At 35.1% G+C, this 20,620-nt stretch overlaps 3 protein-coding genes across 6 annotated transcripts; 1 reads left to right on the plus strand and 2 right to left on the minus strand.

The window, feature by feature from the left end:
- The first annotated feature begins 1,521 nt into the window (after window positions 1-1,521).
- Window positions 1,522-5,323, plus strand: LOC147549282 (ubiquitin-conjugating enzyme E2 5A-like). 3 transcript variants are annotated; one of them, XM_086670171.1, is made up of 3 exons: window positions 1,522-1,762; window positions 2,504-2,739; window positions 4,795-5,323. In XM_086670171.1, the coding sequence occupies exons 2-3, from the start codon at window positions 2,524-2,526 to the stop codon at window positions 5,023-5,025; spliced, it is 447 nt and encodes a 148-aa protein (XP_086526297.1). In that variant the 5' UTR covers window positions 1,522-1,762; window positions 2,504-2,523; the 3' UTR covers window positions 5,026-5,323. The 3 variants fall into 3 exon arrangements, with proteins under 3 accessions (XP_086526297.1, XP_086526296.1, XP_086526295.1); XM_086670170.1 differs by having other exon boundaries at window positions 1,551-1,762; window positions 2,519-2,739; XM_086670169.1 differs by lacking the exon at window positions 1,522-1,762 and adding an exon at window positions 1,790-2,037 and having other exon boundaries at window positions 2,519-2,739.
- A 758-nt stretch (window positions 5,324-6,081) lies between these two features.
- Window positions 6,082-8,140, minus strand: LHCA3 (PSI type III chlorophyll a/b-binding protein). Its single transcript, XM_086670168.1, has 3 exons — window positions 7,687-8,140; window positions 7,145-7,206; window positions 6,082-6,844 (listed from the first exon to the last, which is right to left on the minus strand). Exons 1-3 carry the CDS (start codon window positions 7,852-7,854, stop codon window positions 6,229-6,231), a joined length of 846 nt encoding a protein of 281 aa, XP_086526294.1. The 5' UTR covers window positions 7,855-8,140; the 3' UTR covers window positions 6,082-6,228.
- A 669-nt stretch (window positions 8,141-8,809) lies between these two features.
- LOC147549284 (uncharacterized) lies at window positions 8,810-20,620 on the minus strand. Of its 2 annotated transcripts, XM_086670163.1 has the most exons (8): window positions 19,589-20,620; window positions 11,325-11,489; window positions 10,966-11,064; window positions 10,721-10,822; window positions 10,518-10,637; window positions 9,769-9,909; window positions 9,314-9,670; window positions 8,810-9,194 (listed from the first exon to the last, which is right to left on the minus strand). In XM_086670163.1, exons 1-8 carry the CDS (start codon window positions 20,198-20,200, stop codon window positions 8,928-8,930), a joined length of 1,863 nt encoding a protein of 620 aa, XP_086526289.1. In that variant the 5' UTR covers window positions 20,201-20,620; the 3' UTR covers window positions 8,810-8,927. The 2 variants fall into 2 exon arrangements, with proteins under 2 accessions (XP_086526289.1, XP_086526290.1); XM_086670164.1 differs by lacking the exon at window positions 10,721-10,822 and having other exon boundaries at window positions 19,589-20,612.

Genomic DNA, 20,620 nt, shown 5'->3' on the forward strand with positions numbered 1-20,620 from the left:
TACTTGTTCTTGTAAATCCAAATAGTAAACACAAAGTACGCTTCTTCTTCCCTTAGCTTTCTCTCTTTTCCGTTCCTCTCCTTCACTTTCTCTCTCTAGCTTTTTCTCTTTGTTGCTGGAAAATAATATGGAGGGGAAGAAAGCGGAGGATTTTAGGTTATAAAGTTTCAAGAGGATTTTTGTTTTGTAGGTTTAGTAATCATTCGTAATTTTTAAAGGCACCCCCTCCCCCCACATACATGGGGTGTTACAGATTACAATACATATTAGAATAAGTTTGGGAATATATTTCCAAAATCTCTTGCTTTGAGTTGTTCGAGCCCATTACGCGAGTTTGTCAGCTGGTTTATTGTGAGCTCTGACGATGTAAGAGAATTGAATGTTGGTGAGTAACGGTATGAGATCTTTAACCTGTTGGGTATGATTTACTTATTACCAATTAATAGTTTTTCTGAGGTCCTGAAGATGATGAATTAGACATTGGTTGTCGCTTTCTATTATGGCGTGCATATATTGATGATCAATCGCCCAACGTATGCTTGAAACAATAGCCTTAGTTTCGCTTTCCTCGCTATTGCGAGCTCTGAGAGTTTCTACTTTTTGCCATTCACTTCAACTTATTAAATTGGTTGGACATGTAGCTGATACTACCTTACATGACCCGCGGTGCTGCGAGCAAAAATCCTCATCTGTGTCGGGTGCTTGTTAGCACCACTCTGTCCAGTCTTTCTTCTTCTTCTTCTTCCTCCTCCTCATTTTCTTCTTTTTCTTCTTCTCCTCTTATCCTTCTTCGGATCATCATCAACACCTTGTCATTGAAACAGATTTTCAAATCCATCATCGTCTAACAACAATGAAGAGTTGGAGAGATAAAGAATCTTGTTTTAGAGAAAGAGAGTAAAACTATCATGGGAAAAACTTTGGTTTCAAACCAACCTTGATCATTGATGAGGAATTAGAGAGAGAAAAATTTTTGATCCAAAACCACAATTAAAAATGCTCTCTAGAACCTTATTCTCGGACTGGTCTCAGACTCGGACAAGTTCGAGAGGCGAGAGGTTTCAGACAGGATAGTCTGAGACCTTAAGCAAAGTTTCAGACTAACCAGTCCGAAACTCAAAACAAAAGTTCAGACTAGACAAGCCTGAAACCTCTTGGACTGATCTGAGTCAGAAGCCTTGCTTTGAGTTTCAGACAGATCGATATGTGCCCGAGTGGTGATCGTGTTTAGGATCAAAGGAGAATAACCTTAGCCAATCTCATCCCGCGCAAACAACAAATTTTCCCATGTTTTTAGCGGCTTCCTTTCAGTAACATCTCTTTGACATTCACTTCATTATTTCAACTAATTAAATTGTTAGTGGTGACTGCACCAGAAAAGTAGCCACCAGTTAGATCAGGCAGCTCTAGAGACAACCCAAGTGGGCTTAACTTGTCTTGTTTGTCTGTTTTGGTTGTGTCGTTTGGTTTTCAACTTCATGACGTAATTCTCATTAGGCTTTTGGTCTATTAATGAAGTTTGATTCAAAAAAAAAATAATTCAATTGTTTGGACAGACAGCTGGCGCTTACTTACTCGAGCCGCGGGTCTGCCAGTAAAAATCCTGTGTCCTGAGATCGTTATCTTCTCTCTCTCTCTAACTTGTAGTAGTAGTCGCCTTTGAGATCTCTCTCTCTCATCAAAATCCGCCATTACCCAATCTTTTCAAAGCTTCGTTCCAGATCAATCTCAATCCGTTCTCCTTCATCCCTTTAGCTAAAAAGTAAGATTCTTCCACCCTCTTATCTTCTTTGACGCTTTTTCCATTTTTGTACTTATGTTCTTTCTTTTCGTATAAAAAGTCTTTCTGTTTCTGTTTTGTTAACCTACTTTTCTAAGTTGCGTAGGTTTCATGCATTCAAAAAAGCCCCTTTTTTTTAAGTTGATTCATCTCCCTTTTTCTACTACCCCTTTTTAATGCTCTATGCGTTGATTTAATTGTTCATATTCAGTACTAGAAGAGCTCTGTTCTTGTTATGATCTTTGATAGAGCTTCAGGTTTACGCTCTTTTTAGCTAATTTTTCTCTTTTTCTTTTTAATTTTATTAAGAGTTTCTTGAAGTTGACTTTTGATTAATTTTGTTTGGTAAGAAATTTGTAGTTTAATTTTTTATTTCCCTCTGATTTGTGATTTCTGAAAAGATTGAATCTTGATTAGGTTTGATTCAACTGTCTCAATATCATTTGTAGTATATGAATCATAGTAGATCTTTGGGTAGTTCACCAAATAGAGATTCATGTCGTATTCTTTAGGCTATAGCCTATATGAAGTAATGGGTTGAGTTGGTAGATTTGTATATTTCTTTCGCGATTTTCGGAGTACTGAAATTTCATAAAGCTCTTAGATTTTGAATTGATTTTGGGCCGTAGATCTTACTGTTATTTATTACTTATTGATGTATATGGTGGTCAGTGTTGTTAGAACTTAGAAGATCAATTTTCGATGGTTAAGTGACAATTGTAGTTTTATTCGATTCAGGTTTCATGGCTAGCAAAAGGATTCAGAAGGAGCTTCAGGATTTGCAGAGAGATCCTCCAACGTCTTGTAGTGCTGGACCAGCTGGAGAGGACCTCTTCCACTGGCAAGCAACTATCATGGGCCCTTCCGATAGTCCGTACTCTGGAGGCGTTTTCTTTGTCATGATTCATTTCCCTCCAGATTATCCCTTCAAGCCACCCAAAGTCAACTTCCAAACTAAGGTAATAACTACTGAGGAGAGAAAAGTCTTTGGTGTTCATAACAAGTCGTGCTTCAACTGGTTCCTTGATCAATTATTATATATTTGTCAATTACTAGTGTATAAAATGACGATCATATTCATGCTCTCTAGTATATCTTTATCTTTAATCCATAAATTGCACGAAACTTGACATTTTCACAATAATTAGTGGACCTCAGCTTTTAGGGATTTTAGTCAAGACCATAGAAAATGATAGATGATGACCACAATTTTTTTGCTTAACCACTGTCGTGTTTTCGATAGTTAACACAAAGTCTGATTTGCTTGGTCCATACCTAAATTAAAGAGAGACAAGACCATGTCCAACTAATTTGGAACTTTATTGATATATCCGAAGCAATAACTCTTTAATTGATGCATTTATCGGTGTATATTCGTTTTTGTGTAACTTAGAAGATATAATCAGGGTCGTACCTGAGACTTGAGAGAATCTGACTTGAGCAATAAATGTGGTCCCGCAATATAAATTTTAACAAGAATTGTAGAAGCATCTTAATTTATTCTTCATTAAATTGTTTTAACAGAAGTTGTTTCCATTAAGAAAAAGGAGAGAAACTAGGATAACTACATGGTCATAATGCCTAGACAGACAGAAAGGAGTACTAATGAGAGAACTCTTCTTAATTTCAAGAGATAATGGCAAGTACATATACTATTAACATGAAGTTATAGTTGTACAGGAAAACAAAGGAACGATAGTTTGGATTTGTTTCCAATTATGAATTGTCGTTTCTATTCAAATTCTTTTTATTTTTCTTAGGAGAGGTTAAAGAGAGATTTTAGATACAAAAGTAGAAACAAACAGAAGAGAGAAAATATTTGAGAGGAGAGACTTGTGGACGAGGATTGGTGATGATATGACATAGACAACAACGAAGAAATAGAGAAATCGACTTGAAATTAGTTTGTCTAGGCTTGTTGATATTCTTGCAGTTCTATTGAGTACCGTATTAGATTCTTAAGTGAAAGCTTAACAAGTAAAGAGCCTTGGTCGTACTTTCATTATTGGAAGCTTCATTTATGTGAATATCATGTATGGATGCAAAATTACTTTCTGAGCATATCTTTGATTGATTAGTATATTACTTGTCCTCCATTTTATTCAATTTGGTTTTGTTCATCTGACAGATAGGTTTTATATAAATAGGCTTACCTATGTACGTGTAGTATCAGCTGTATGTACTATGTTCAGCCTTTCTTTCTTTACTTGAAACCATATGTAGTTGAGGTAGATTTTGTGTCTTTGGAACAGTAGTTTCTTACACTTGTTAGATGTGTGTTCAGAATGCAGAATTGGTTGAAATCAGTGTCGACTGGTTCGTTATTCAAAAAGATGTGGAAGATATGTGACGTTATTCTTTCCTGCATCCCTCTTTGGATCTAAAAGTATAAATATAGATTAGTGTAGACAGGTTCTACATGAAAGAAACGTAGATGTCGTGTGTCATACTTCTATGAGACATCTTTTGGATCTTAGTAAATGATGTATCTTTCTTTAGCTCATTTTAGTTTACCATTAATTTGTCGGCAGTATAGGATATAGGTTGACAATGCCAAATAGCCAAATCGAGTGCACAGTAATCAATTTTTGTATGAATTGTTCTTCTATAAGTAGAAGGTTGAAGGGCTTTCCTCAAAGATGTGTGGAACCAAATGTACCTTCAATTTGGGGCAACCAACCAAATATCTAGTCTGTAGAAATTTGCTGTGAGAATATTTCTTTTCAATATTGGGGTCATGTCTTTATGCTGGTTAAGGATTAGATGGGAAAGAAATATTAAATGGTTATAGGATTCTACGACTACGGAAGCAAAGTTCTTTAAAGTCTAGTGTTTTCGTTCATTTGGGCTATCTATCGTTATCTACTTCGGACACTAATTACTTGTAGCCAGTATCTTTAATCTTATTTTGTTATCTAACCTTTTACGCTATATCTTCTATGAGGCACATGATTGAACTGAATCTCATATGTAACGTGTTCAAACTTGACCCTAATTTGTTGTTTGTCATTCAGGTATACCACCCAAACATCAACTCCAACGGGAGCATCTGTCTTGACATCCTCAAGGAGCAATGGAGCCCGGCCCTTACCATCTCAAAGGTCCTACTCTCCATCTGTTCCCTTCTTACCGACCCAAACCCTGACGACCCCCTTGTCCCTGAGATCGCCCACATCTACAAGAACCAAAGAAACCGATATGAGGAAACAGCAAGAGCTTGGACCCAGAAATATGCTATGAACTAAGATCACCTTCCAGTCATCACAAAGAGTTCTAGGACCCAGACAGTCAGGTACTTCTATAAATGATCAATGAAATCTTAAACAATGTAATGAATTATGCGATCTTTTGCTTGATTGATAAATCAATCTGCCCTACAAAATATTGCATGGCGTGTATTTTGGTTGTTGTATATTATAACGAGAATACGTGAATCTAAATCCTTATTATGTATTCTAGTTGTGGATTCTTGTTCTGTTATGTTCTTCTTCAAGGATCATATAGTTGATCATTCGCTAATATTATGGATATGACTTGAATAAATGCTATACATTGTTTCTCGTTTTAAGTCTAGACATACCATAACAGAAATGATTGAAAACCACTGTAGTTCAACTCGATTGAATCGTCAGATGAATTATACAGATAAATCCGATCTTTAAATTCTTACTTTCATCTCATACTCCATGAAATTCCAATTGAGTGCGCATAAATTATGTTTACATCTTTGGCTATTGGTGCATGAACATAAAGAGTGCCATTTGTTTGCTTCTTGTAAAATCTAGCTTCAATCTTTTCATTAGGACTGAGTCATCAAACTGTTTATGATTTTCGTTTAGTGATCAATAGTATCTTTGCTTTTGTCGAATATGAAGTTACATTCTGTGTCTCTGCATTGTTACCGATACCCATAGCTCTCGCCTTTCAGTATGCATGATACTGATATTTTGAGCAAACCAAAAGATCCAAATGCAGAATATTTATATTTGACCTGACTTTAAGAGTTTGTTGCTAAACCTCCCGGATTAGTCTTAGAGTAAGCTATGAGCTGAGGTCGTTCGGCCTGGAACGTCTTAACTTTTCTCAGTTTTTTCAATTGCCAGGCAATAGGACGCTATGCCTACTACATTTTGGTTGATCCTTTACATTTTTTATCTAGTGTTCTAGAGTTCGTAGTTGAGTGTAAGTCCGGTAATTTCAAGAATTCAAGTGAGTAAAATCGAGACTCGAAATACTCATGGTAAGCTTGAACCAGCTGAGTTACCAATATGCAATTTGTTCTCTAATTTTGAACTCAAGAATTTAGCCATAGATGTAATCCATTTTTATCTAATCTTAGTTCACAAATTGTCATACATGAGAGATGAAAAATACAAGTAAGACAGAAAGATGTCTGAGAGAATATCCATTACAAATAGTAATTATACAATAGCAAATAATTATACATCCTAATGGAATTTAAGGCTGGTCAAGATGTTGTTGTTGACTGGGTCAGCCAAGTGGTCCAAGAGGTTTTGGTAAGGTCCAACTCCTGTTACCAAACCTTGGATGAAGTAACCCAAGACAGCTAACATAGCCAATCTCCCATTCTTCACTTCCTTCAATTTCAACTCTTTCATTGATTTCTCATCCTTCCCAAACCCTAGAGGGTTAAAGAATGGTCCTCCTGGATAAGACGGATCGCCCGACCCACTGAAACCCTTCTCCAAACCTAAGAAGTACTGCTTGCCCATGGATCCGGGGTTGTACCAGTCCTGCAATCTCCTGTGCTCAGCAAATCCCATCAAAGCCATTTCCAATACAAATAGTGTGTATGAATCTGCCCAGTAGTTGTATGTTCCCGCAGGTGGGATTACTCCGGTTTGGAACCATGGGAGAGCGGTTTCAGCAGGAATAAGTCCAAGCTTTCCAAAGACCTCCGGTGCGATTGCACCGGCTGCACCCAACATGGCAAAACGTCCGTTGATGATCTCACCGTAGGCAAGCCATTTAGGTTCAATGAAACCTCCTGTTCCTTCTGGATCCGAAAGTCCAAGCGGGTCAAACCCGAAGTCACCTGGGAGGCTGTTAAATGAAAAAAATCCAAGTGTATATGTTAGTTTCAGGTCAAATATGCATATTTCAAGTCTACTTCTTAACAGGACCCTTTATTAAGTGGTTCCAGTACTCAATTTTTAGTAGGCAAATCCTAAAGGAAAAAGTTATTTGGGCCGACAAAAAGTGGCGTGAATAAGGCCAACTGGTGACATCATGTTCAAAATTTGCTTTATCGGATCATTTGCACCACTTTTTGTCAAGCCAAGTAGCATTGTTGAATAAAAATATTACATACGCTTTCAAGGGAGGGAGAGGGAGGGGGTTTACCTGCCGTCCAAGTAAGAAAGGCTCTGTTTGGATGCAAACCAAAGTTGTCTGTTTGCTCCTTGCTGAAAAAGTACAAAACAATAAAAAAATTGTTATAAAACGATAAAGAAGTTCTAATCTGTTATTCGGTGGATCTAACTCTACGAAAACTAAAGAGAAACTACAACACACAATCGAAACATTATTTCTTTTATAAATTATGTCTGATAGTGTAGTGATCTAACTATAAGTTTACTCTTCACAGATCATTAGTTCAAGTAGTTATAGTCCTGAAGATTGGACTAAACCTGTATATTTGAAAGCGATGTTTGATTAAGCTGGCTTGCAGTACCAAAGGTTCTTTTTTTTTTACGGCCGAATAGTACTTTAAGTGGCCAGTTATAATTAAGAAGTTACATGCATATTTGCTCTAATGTTTTCTTGAATTTTTTCACTTATTTCAAGTACTTTTGCTTTTGGTAGAAAACTATAAAGAAAAAAAAATATAGAAAGAATATATACATAACTAACCTTAACAGATTTCATCAAAAAAAAAAACTAACCTTAACAGGTGGAGTAGAAGCAGCTCTAACAACAAAAGAACCTTTTCTTGATGAGCCAACCTTTACACTTAAAAACCTAATGGGTGTTCCTCTGAAAAGTTGTCTACCAACATCCATTGAGGATGAAGATGAAGTGAGAGAAGATGATAATAAAGTTTGGCTTGCCATTCTTCCTTTCTTTTCCCTTCTTTTGTGCCCTCCTCAAAGTTGAGTTTATGTTGAATGAGAATTGATTCCAACTAATAAAATGTAAGGAGAGAAAGTGGGAAATCTTAGTGAATATGATGTGGCAAGATTAGGTTATGATATTGACCAATAAGAAACTCACACATGGCAGATTGGGTGATTAGATAAGGAGATCTTGATGGATTCTTAGGTTTTTGAATCTCTTCTTACATTTGGTTAGACTGTGAGCCACTAGCTAATGTCTGGTCCTTGATTTTTGTGGTGGGTCTCCCTCATTTTTTTTTCTTTTAGATATTTAGGGTTTTGAATGGTCCACTCAAATTTCTTGTGGTTCATACAAAATTTATAAATACGATTATAGAATGATATTTTCTTGGATGATACTAAGGTACAAATTGAAGATTGACAAACAAGAGTTGCATCTAAGCCTTGTATATTACATAAGATCTTCAATGGAATACTAAATTTACATTGTTCTATACCATATGCATTGGCTTGTATCAATTTTAAATCAACTTTGGAAATACTAACAAAAAGTAGTATTTATTCTTAGCAGACAATAACTATGAATTGTTGTTTTTCGTGTTCTAATATGAAAGATCATAGGGCATTGTTACTTATGTTCGGTCGATATAATTAATTGGATTACTTAAGAAACAGGCGATGAGTTTAGGGTTTCCGGTTACACTAGTGGACGCCACATAATTTAGGATGCGGGTGATTTAATAAGAAACCGAACTTCTTGTCAAACCCTTCCAGGATTCTACCAAAGAGTGTTTCACCAATCAGTATCTGACATACCCGCTATTAGTGAAACAACCTAAATTTCCTCAGCATATGGTTGTGTCAATGGTTGTCCGAATCGGTTAACCAATAATACTTTTAGCCTATCGTTAAAACATCGGATTCATGACAAAAAGTAAGAAACATGGAGGAGTTTCATCTAAATGCCGAGACGTTACAACTTGAAAGAAAAATTATATGCCTTTACAAAGAATTCAATAGTTCAAAAGAAGAAAAGTAACATATTTGTATGATTGTATCAAGAACTAGAGCTAAATATAATTTCTATTACAAAGTAAGAGACCACCAGAGTTTATTCTCTCTCTTTGCTTCCAGTTCTCGAGGAACCGATATTCATTGTGTTGAAGCTTGTGATATTCGGTGGTGTCAAACCAAGACTCCCCGATTTCGTTATCAGCTTTGCTGTATCTGCTGCTTGTTAGGTCTCTAGAAATAACACAAGAGGTATCAACTGCAAGACTCCAACTCTCACGGTTGCTGATGAAACAATTGCTCTTGTTGTAGTCGGTGCTTGTTTCCTGAACAAGTTCATAACGAAATCGTCTATAATCACAAAAGACAAACTAAATAACAAGATTTAAAGTTTATTTAGTTCGAAAATAAAATGGTTTCCAAAAGAACACTTATTAATAATCACCTGAACTGTTTCATGTAAGTTATTTTCTGGCATCACCGGCACCATTGGTGTACTTTTGCATGATGTAGGAGAACCATCGTTACTGGTTTCCCACTCCAACCACGGCAAGACAACCCCGTCCATCTTTGCATCAACTGAAGTAGATTGTGTAGGAATTACGAAGTTTTCAATATTTTCGAGATGGATTATAATCGGGTCCCTTGATTTTGCCCTTCCTCCAAGCTTAGAACTTGCATCACTTCTTTCTCCGTCAAGTGAAGAGATATCAGTATCTTCAACATTTGAAAGGAAATCCTCGATATATTTTTCTGCTTCTTCAGTCAAGCAATTGGACATCCTTCTTCTGTCATTGTTTCTCTATTGACATAATGGAAAGAGATGAACTAAAAATTGGATAAGAAAGTTCTCTAATGGCCAAAACTTAAGTGATAATTGTGAAATTGAGAAAGTTCCACCTTTCTGGCATGAAATGAGTTCTCTGGACCAGCAGTACTCTTCGGATCAGGAAGCAACTCCTTAACAATCTTAGAAAGCTCTCTACCTCGTTGCTCTTCAACAACCATCTCAGCTAAGAGATCCTTTTTACGCTTCTCTGTCTGATAAAAGTGGAAAATTAGGATTCATGTTCATTGGGAATGATGAATATAATATTACCAACACAAAGGGCTATAATTAAACATTTTGGTATTCTTCTCTCCAGGCCACTCCCATACCAACGGATAGAAAGATGTTCTCTATTCTGACTTCACAGGCCACAATCATGGAAAATAACTATGTAATATAAACAACAAATGCAATTACAACGCCGACAGTGTCCAATGAAAGATTCGGATTTCCAATTCAAAAATCATAATCTCTCCTGTATTAAGAATAAGCTCAACGAGACATTTGAATTCTTCACAAGGAGGAACTTCTTTCCTAGGTGTTCAAAGGAATGCAACAGATCAGATAGACTCATAATCATCCCATAAAGTGACCAAGGACATCCGCGAGGCAAACCCGTTTATGGATTTCACAAGTACAAAGTAAATTGTAAAGTATCAGGACGTAGCTGCACAAGCTATAAAGATGCTAAATGACTAAGGATGGAGGATGCCACTGCTACAAGATACTTATGAAATAGTAATGAAGATGCTACATGATTGAGGATGAAGGATGCCACTGCCACGAAATAGTAATGAGATTGTGGAAAGATAGACAATACCTGCTCCAATCTTCTTGCATAGTTATCCCTAATCAAGGAAACGGCCTGCAGGACATTAGCCTCGTTTGGCGGCATTAGGTTATTCTTGGCTAAACCCGATGGCTTTGTTTGCCCCATGACCTGCAGAAAGATATGGAAGAACACACCAAAGTCAATAAAAATCAATGCTTGGAATTAGCTTGAGAATTTTTAATGCTACATACTTGAACAAGCTCCGTCTTAATCTCTTGAATAGCATATCTAAGTTCTTTCCGCATGGTTTCATATAGACCAGTCTCTCCTCCGTTCCCAATAGGATGGTCAGACTGAACATGAAGCACGCAGTAAGGACTTAAGTTTTCTATTCAGTGAGATGGGATACCCATAATCAAAATTACAATTTATGACAAAACCCGTCAAAAATGTTTTTTAGTATTTAACTTTGTAATTTCCAAAAAAGAAACCAAACCTTTTTCTGTGCATAAACTGTTCTTATTATTCTCTCAGTGTCGTTGCTATTGAGACAGCTGTCCTGTGATTCCTCATCAGTTAATGCAGAAGATTGGCTCTGAAAAGTTCAATTGTAATCTAAGTTTGCTTCATTTTACAAAAATAAGCTCTTATCCAACAAAGAATTCAGAGACGGATTAATGGAGATAAAGATACATAAGTGAAGATGCGATTAGCAACTCATGTAAAAGAGATGGGCCATCTTATACTTTTTATATATCAACTTTAGTTTTGTTTAACCAATTAACATGACCCATTTTCCTAATAACAAGAAACTGACAAAACCTCACTAACTATAAGTAAAGAAAATTTTCTTACTGAGTAACCCTCATGCGATTTTGATAAATCTCTGTGACTCATCGTCCTTCTCAACGCGCGCCGAGGATTGGTAGCTGTTGGATTACGGATAGAAGCTTTCTGGTCATGCACAATTCTGGAACTTTTGAACTTTGCATGATTATTAAAATGATTAGAATGATCGCTCTGCAATCAGAAATGTAGCAAAATGTTGTTAATGTCCTCGTAAATACATGAACACAATAAGACCCTAAGCACACAATGGTACTTCATCGTTCAATAAATCAGTATCGTTTATGCACATTTCAAAGATAACTACATATGATGGAGTTTGTCAAATGAAAAGGGCAAGGACTTGCATTATCTCTTCAAATCTAATTCGTAGTGAAAGATACAAGGACACATTAATTATTTAGAAAACAGAATGCAAAGCTGATATTAGCGACTGAAATTTCAGGATTTTGTAGCATCCTACCATTATTCCAGTTCGGTCGCAAACTTGCAGTCGAGTAATCAACTGAATTTTTTTACCTCCGATCAGTCATCTGCCAATTGAACCACTTATTAAACTACATATTATAAGCATGACAATTCCTGTTATCGTGTACCCTAGAGCTCTGATACTTTTACTAATATGACCCAACTTATTCTCATCTTTGCTCCTAATAAATATACCTAATTTGCTTTTCATTTAGTACCTTGGCTTATACTTTTGGAAGTATATGTAAGACGGCTTGTACATTAAGTGTGCGCTATGCAAAATAAAGCAAGTACAAGACCCATATTTATACGTCCCATACAATCAAGGCCCATAAAAGAGTGGGCTTAAGAAAACTCGATCACATAAACTATCAAGTAGGAAGGAACATCATTTTTTGGTGAATGGGCTAAACGCCTAAAAGCTTCATGATGAATTAAAGTAGTACTAAAAGAATAGGAACGCAAACAAAGTAAGCTAGGTTCTTGCTCTATCAAGTCAAATTCTTCTCCATCACTCAGGGAGCTTGAGAAAAGAAAGAGAAAAGAGCCTACTTCATCTCTATATCATTTCACTCCATCTTATGCAAAGGAAGATCAAGAGATAAACAGAAAGAGGAAGGTTAAGGATCTAAAAAGAAAATTAAAGAGAAGTAGATCTACAATGGATGAAGGTACACATGTTTTTATCAATCTATTTTATTTCTACTCACGAATATTTTGTGTTATGAAAATCACATCTTTAAGTTTTCCGGCGACCTTTAAGTTTTCCGGTGACCGGAGTGATTTTCCTGTGGACCCTTAATTGATGTTAGAATTTATGCAATTAAGTTTTAATATACATGTTAAGGATGAGTTATTTTTGATTTGTTATCAATTAACTTAAAATAATAACAACTTGTATTGGAATAAAAATGGCGATCAAAGTGACATATTTGTTTGCTAGAAAGTTGTGTTTTGTCTTCTTGCTAAAAAGTCTTCTCGGAAGAAAAAAAAAAGAGAAAATGAAGTAAGAAAGCAAGTTATAAAATAGTATAAAATATTGAAGTGCAATTATATTTTATATTTAAAAGTTTTTGAGCACTGTGCCACTTGTTATTAGAGCATCTCCAATGGCCCTTCATAGCACCAAATAATGGTATTATGGAGGGTTATGGCCACCCAACGGGGCTGGGAAACTAGATAGTTTTCTAGTCCTGGCGTCACGGTTCACCCCATCATTTTGGTGGGATGGTGGCCCCCCTTTGAACTTTAGGGGGGGTAGTGGTTGGGGACATTGGGGGACATTTTCATGTCCCCCAATGTCCGTGTTATTGGTTGGGGACATTTGAAATGTCCCCAAATGTCCGTGTTATTGGTTGGGGACATTTCAAATGTCTCCAAATGTCCCCAAATGTCCGTGTTATTGGTTGGAGACATTTCAAATGTCTCCAAATGTCTGTGTTATTCGTTCGGGACACGAAATTAGGGACATTTCAAGACAAATTGTTTTTGGGGACATTTGGAGACATTTTAGTGTAAACTTGGAGAGCTTTTGGAGAGAAAATGTCTCTCAAAATATGGAAGACACTTGGGGACATTTGAGTAAGGAAGATAATAAAAATAATTATTATTACCAAATCATATTATAATAATAATATCTTATTATTATATTACTACATTATTGTATTATTATTATTATTACTATTATTATTATTATTATTATTATTATTATTATTATTATTATATATTTGAGTAAGGAAGGTAATAAAAATAATTATTATTATCAAATCATATTATTATATTATATTATTATAATATTATAATATTATCTTATTATTATATTACTATATTATTGTATTATTATTATATTATATTATATTATATTACATTATATTATATTATATTATATTACATTACATTACATTACATTATATTACATTACATTATATTATTAGTGTCCACAGATATCTACAGATGTCCACAGATATCTACCAATTGTCCATCAATGTCCACAGATATCTACAGATGTCTACGAAAGTCGAAAAATATATATTTGAAAATATTAATTAATTTTTTTTATTTCATATGGTAAGACACTAATAATATTAAAAATAATAAATATCAACTAAATATCTATCAATGTCCACAGATATTCACGGATGTCTACGAAAGTCGAAAAATATATTTTCAAAGTAGTAGGGCAAATTTATTTCGTATGATTAGACAATAATGATTACATTAAAATAATAAATGTCTACCAACTGCCATCAATGTCCTCAGATATCCACAGATGTCCACAAAAGTCGAAAAATATATTATTGAAACATGAGTACAAATATATTATTTCATATGGTTTGACAATAATGATAATATTAAAATAATAAATGTCTATCAATTATCCTTCAATGATGAGATAATAATAATAATAATAATAATAATAATAATAATAATAATAATAATAATAGTAATAATAAATAATAATAATAATAATAATAATAATAATAATATCCACTACACATTTTGTCCATGGATTCAATATGTTGAAATGTCCCCAGGACATTTTGTCCATGAACCAAATGTCTTGAAATGTCTCTGAGACATTTTGTCTATGAATCAAATGTCCTGAAATGTCCATAAAGACATTTTGTCTACGAACAAATGTCCCGAAATGTCTTGAAATGTCTCTGGAACATTTTGTCTCTGAGTGTCCTCCAATGTCCTGAACCACAACCCCCCCCTAAATTTTGAGTCCTTTTTTGTTTATTTTTTAGTCAGTTTCATCTTTATATTTCTATGTTTGGTAATCTTATTTAGAAATTATTTTCAAATTTACTCCTTATATCAATTAAATGAATATTAATGTTTAATTAATACATATATAAACGAATGAAATAATTTAATTAGATTAATTGTTGTAGTATATAAGTTTATTTTATTTTAAAATAAGTGTTAAAAATGATAAAAATAAGATTTGGTGTGATGAATAGCGATTTTGTGGGAGTGTTAGAGTTTTGTGTTTAAAATCAAAAATTTGAAAACACCAAAAAATTTGGTATAGATTCTCTTTTGATGTTATTTTTTATGTCAACCATTAGAGATGCTCTAGTGAGTACAGGGGCGGACCCACGTTGGGACCCGTGGCGGCACGTGCTCCCACGGGTCTAAGGTTAATTACCAGTTCCAAACAGAGACGATAAAGTATAGAAACAAAAAACCCCATATCCTTAGCGTGAAACAGAGGATGGCGTGGTGATCTTACATGAAGTCCTACGCGTAGGAGGTCTCATGTTCGAGTCCGGCAACCTTTTTTTGTTATTTCATAGGTAAATTCGTATACGGCCCCTAGTTTTCTATTAGTTATCCTATAAGTTTTTAGCAGACACACTAATGGCTCAACTAACTACCATGAAGTTTGATGGTACTAAGGGAATGTAAGAGCATACTTTAGAAATGACCAGTATTGCAGGAAAATTGAAAGGTCTTGGTAAGACTGTAGATGAATCTTTCATTGTTCGCTTTATTTTGAACTCCTTGCCTCCTCAGTATGGTACATTCCAAATGAATTATAATCACTGAAAGAACAATGGAATGTAAATGAACTCTCAAGTTTTTAGTTCAAAGGGAGACAAGGCTTAAGCCACAAGAAAGTTTGGCAGGTCATCTGGTATCTCAAGACGTAAAGAAAAAGAAATGGAAGCCTAAGAAAGGAAAGAAAATCAATTCACTAAAGTATGATGGACTTGCTCAAGTATCTCAGGGCCATATTCAAAAGAAGGTTACGTGGAAGTGTCATTTTTGTAGAAAGAAAGGACATTTTCTACCTGACTGTCAAAAACGTAAGGCTTGGTTTGGGAAAAAAAAGGATTCCTTACAAGCATAACCCGAAGTCCGACTGAGCGTTTTATTTTAATGGGAAAGCAGTCCCCTTCTAAAGTTTTAGCTAATGGCACTTACCGTTTGGTTTTGAACATTGGTTACATTTTGGACTTGACTAATACTCTTTTTGTTCCTTCGATGTCTCGAAATTTGATTTCTATGTATCAGTTAGATCTTTTGGGGTACTTTTTGAATTTATGTAACCAACATTTTGATCTTGTTAAAAACTCTTCAGTTGTGGAGTCTGGTATTTTAAGTGATAAACTTTATAAACTCAGTCTTGATGATCAGTTTGTAAAAACCCTTTTAACCCTGCATCATAATGTTAACTCTGGAATTAAACGTAACATTATTAATGAAAATTTTGTTAGCTAGTAGCGTAAAAGATTGGGGCAGGTCTCGAAAGAAAGAATGAAGAGATTGGTGAAGGATGAGATTCTCACGAACCCTAGACTTCACTGATTTTAGGACATGTATTGATTGTGTAAAAGGAAAAACAACAACAGACGCACCAAGAAAGGAGCCACAATAAGCAGAAATCTTTTTGAGATAATTCATACTGATATTGGTGGACCTTTCTTCACTTCTTGTATTGGTAGAGAGAAATATTTTATCACCTTTATAGATGATTTTTCACATTATAGTTACATATATTTGTTGCATGATAAACCTCAAGCGTAAGTGTGGCTACGGTATTTATCACTGAAGTTGAAAGACAACTAGAAAGAAAAGTGAAATCATCAGATCAGATCGAGGTGGTGATTATATGGCAGATATGATGAATCAGGTCAACACCTCGGTCCATTTGCTAGACTCCTTAAAAAGCTTGGCATTTTTGCACATTCAATGCCTGGAACTCCGTAGCATAATGGTGTTGTTGAAAGGCGTAATCGAACATTAATGGATATGGTTAAGAGCATGATATCTAGTTCTACTCTACCCGTCATGTTGTATGGAGAAGCTCTTAAGACTGATGTATATGTCTTAAACCGAGTTCCTAGTAAGTCAATTCTGAAGACTCCATTTGAGTTATGGACTGAAAGGAACCCCAGTTTGAGACATTCAGAGTGGGTTGTTGTTCCTACTGGAAGTCATCACATTGATGATGTTGAACAACAAATGACTGACCCACAACCTCATAATCCGTTAGAGCTATGCAGGTCTCAAAGAATAAGAAAATCTGTTATCTCTTCTGATTATTTGGTGTACCTCCATGAATCTGAATACGACATTGGGATGAGTAAAGAATAACCAGTGTCATTTTCACAAGCAATGGAAACTGATGATTCTTCTAAGTGGATTTATGCAATGACTGAAGAGTTGAAATCAATGAAACAAAATAAAGTCTGGGATTTAGTTCAACTACCTGAAGGGTGTTTGGTAATCTCTGTAGAAAGTGATTTTTCGTCGAACTTTTAGGCCTCATTTGGGAAAGCTTAAATTTTGTGCAGCTGTTCTTATTTGAGCACTTTATTTGAAGTGCTTAAAACAAGTTAATTTTGGTTGTTTGGTAATCTCTCTAGAAAGTGCTTTTCTCATACGTAAAACTAGTAAAATACATTTGTAACAATAAGTTGAATGTAATTTTATCCAACCAATGATATATTGAACTACATAAGTAATAAAAATACATCTCATCAAAAAAATACAAATGACGATCATAGGCAGTGGCGGATCTATGTGGGTAAGAAGGTAGGCTATAGCCTCCCCTCACCCCCACAAAATGCAAAAAGAAGTTGGAATTAGCCCCTTGAGTAATGAATCAATTTTGAACGTTTCAAAGTTAGTCGTATTAATGTATGTAGCCCGGCTGGTAAGAGCTAGAGTGTTAAAGTCGTGTCCCTTGCAAACATCACGTGTTCGAGTCTATCAATGTTTTTTTTTTCTAAGTTACCCCCTAACCCTTGTTTTTATAAGTTTGTTTTCTCATTGGGTTTTCCAATTTTTCTGAAAGAGTGAATTATAACAATCTCAAATTTCACTTTTAGGAAATTAAGTACATCATACCAAAATAATTGTATCGCGAATTGGAAAATTAAAACTATGTAAAAAGCTAGAGGTTCAAGTGTGCAACAAAAATTTAAATTTCGCTCTCATAATCTTTTTGGCAAATTTTTCAAAGTTTTGCGTTCAAAGTGTTTGTCTTCATGAGGCAATATTATATTGAATGATTTGGATTGAGCTAATAATTCGTATTATCAACAAATTTACGATTGTAAATCGTGAATTTATGCTTATCTCACTTGAAAAACTCATCGTTTCATTTAACATTGCAGTTAAATTATGAAAAACGTCTCACTTAGTAAAACTTATCAACGGCAAAAATATGTTCTTCTAAATAAAAATAACTAATACTCAACAAAAAAGAAAAAGTAAAAGATAACTATTATAAATATTTGTTTCTAAGTTAAAAATGCAATAGTAGTATAGAAAATCCCAAGTTAACGTTGAACACACTCCATCAAATTTTTTTGTTATACTTTAGCCTCCCCTAAACATTAATCTATTTTAGAAATGGATTACACAAATTTAAAGAATTAGAAAAGCTGTAAAAACTGTTTTATATGAAATTTAACCTAGAATGCAAAGGTATAAAGAGAAATAATGATTAGAGTATTAATGCAAAGTTTAGTGAGTCATTAATAGTTCCAAACAATAAAAAGAGGGAGTTAGTGAGAGAAAAAAAGTCTAGAGAGATAAAGAAAAAGAGAGTAGGAAGTGACATTTTCAACCAAAATGAGAGAAGTATGACATGATGTTTGCAACCAAATGGGAGGGTGATGAATTCGAACCCGAGACGTGTATGTCCGGTGTCCCGTGAACGCTTCCCGAGAAAGCCAAATGCAGAAGCCACAAATCGTGGCTTCTGCTTTTTCGTTATAAAGTGTTTGTAAATTATTTTGCCGAACATGATAAAAATTCAAAAGCACTTAAAAATAAATTAAAAGTTGTTTTTCCACAACTTTTAAGCTAAATCAAACACGGCCTTGGTTTTAGGTCACATTAGTTTTAGCCCCCGCTAAAAATTAAATTCTACATTTTCCACTGCGTACAGGGCCCATATATATATCTCGCATACAATCAAGGGCTTGTACATTTAAGTGTGATCTATGCAAAATAGAGCAAGTACAAGGCCCATATTTATATGTCCCATATAATCAAGGTCCATAAAGACTGGGCTTAAGAAAACTCAATCCAATAAACTATCTAGTAGGAAGGAACATCATTTTCGGATGTATGGGCTATACGCCCAGTTACTTCATTATGGATTTAGTAGTATTATAAGAATAGGAGTGTAAAGAAAGTAAGTTAGGTTCTTGCTCTAGCAAGTCAAGTTCTTCTTCATCACTCAAAAGAACTTGAGAAAAGTAAGAAAAAAGGGTCTACTTCATCTCTATTTCATTTTACACCATCTTATGCAAAAGAAGATCAAGAGATACACAAGAAGAGGAAGGCTAAGGATCTAAGAAGAGATTTAAAGAGAAGATAAATCTACAACGGAAGAAGGTACACATGTTTCTATCAATCTATTGTATTTCTACTCATGAGATTTTAAGATCAACGAGTTGATGGTTTAGTTGGTAGTTGAGTATGAAAACAATGTTCTATTAGAAACATGGACTTTTAAGTCTGATTTTGTTTTTTGTATGGAAAGGTTTAGTTGGTAGTTGAATATGAAAACAATGTTCTATTAGAAACATGGACTTTTAAGTCTGATTTTGTTTTTTCTATGGAAAACGGACTTTCAAGTACGAGTTTCTGTCTGAAACTCTGAAATTTAAAGTCGAGTTTCAAACAGAAGTCTTTCTCAACTGTAGTGACCAACATAAAAATCCAACAGTATAAATGACATTTTATTCTATAGACATAAACCCTAACCCTAAATCAATTTTTGATAAAAACAGATTAAAGATAGGAAAGTAAAACCAAAATAAGAAGTAAAAAGTTACCTCTGAATCACTAAACTGATACTTGGCTACAGAGACAGAACGCCTTCGCCTCGAACTATCAACTCCGTTGTTCCTGAAGCTACTACTCTCCAGACTATTCTTTCCAATTCCATCACTAGTTCGAGAATGGTGCCTTGAAACCGACCTTCCTCGCCGGAAATTTTCAGTACTCTTGTTTCCGGTACTACTATCTAGAAATCTCTTCCCTTCACCAGTTGAGGCATGTTGCCTAGAAACCGACCTTCCCCTCCTGGTTGTAGTAGTTCCAGCCATAGAAGGACTGATACAAGAACTTCGTCGAGCTAACCTACCTCGATTATCATTTTCTTTCTCATCAGAATCTTTGACAGGAAAAAATTCATTAACAAGATCATCAAGGCTCATATCAGAGTATTCAAATCCTCTATCTGTATTCACGGATCTATTACCTCTAGCCGGTGCTGAAAGCTGGTCGGAATCAGTGTAACGACCGGAAAATCGACTGAGACTTCTTGAGCGGCGATTAGAACCAGCACGATTTGATGAACCGGCATCATTTGTAGTGGTATAGGTATTGGACGGAGAAGTGATTGCAGATCTCTTTGTTGTTGACTTGAATGCTGAAGTAGCCATTTTTTAACAGGTTTGAGTAATGAATCAAATGAAGGAATTTGGTTTTGACATTTTAGGGTTTTTATTAGATTGAGAAAGGGGATTTTTGGAGAAGGAGATTGGAAGAGAGAATGATTTGATGAAGAGAGAGAGAGTGTGTGTGTGTTGATTTTTAGGTAAGAAATTTGGCGGAGAAATCAAATTGAAACTTTTTTTTATTACCTTTTTATATCTAACGGACGTCATATCTTCTTTTTTGACTGTTTGAATTTTGCGACAGTGAATCTGACACAATTCAAATTGAGTTTCAAATTGTTGCCCTAGATACAAGGGGGTGGACAGTACCTTTGTCCCAGTCAGGCATTCATTATGTAGCTGGCTGGAAACCCTAGTTCCGGCAAGGCAGCGGCTGGGTCACTCTGGTGCGAAGGTCGGTAGACT

The sequence above is a fragment of the Eschscholzia californica genome, unplaced genomic scaffold (genome assembly GCF_041429995.1).
Source record: "Eschscholzia californica isolate CP2 unplaced genomic scaffold, dmEscCali1.0.p SCAF_3, whole genome shotgun sequence".
Lineage (NCBI taxonomy): Eukaryota > Viridiplantae > Streptophyta > Magnoliopsida > Ranunculales > Papaveraceae > Eschscholzia > Eschscholzia californica.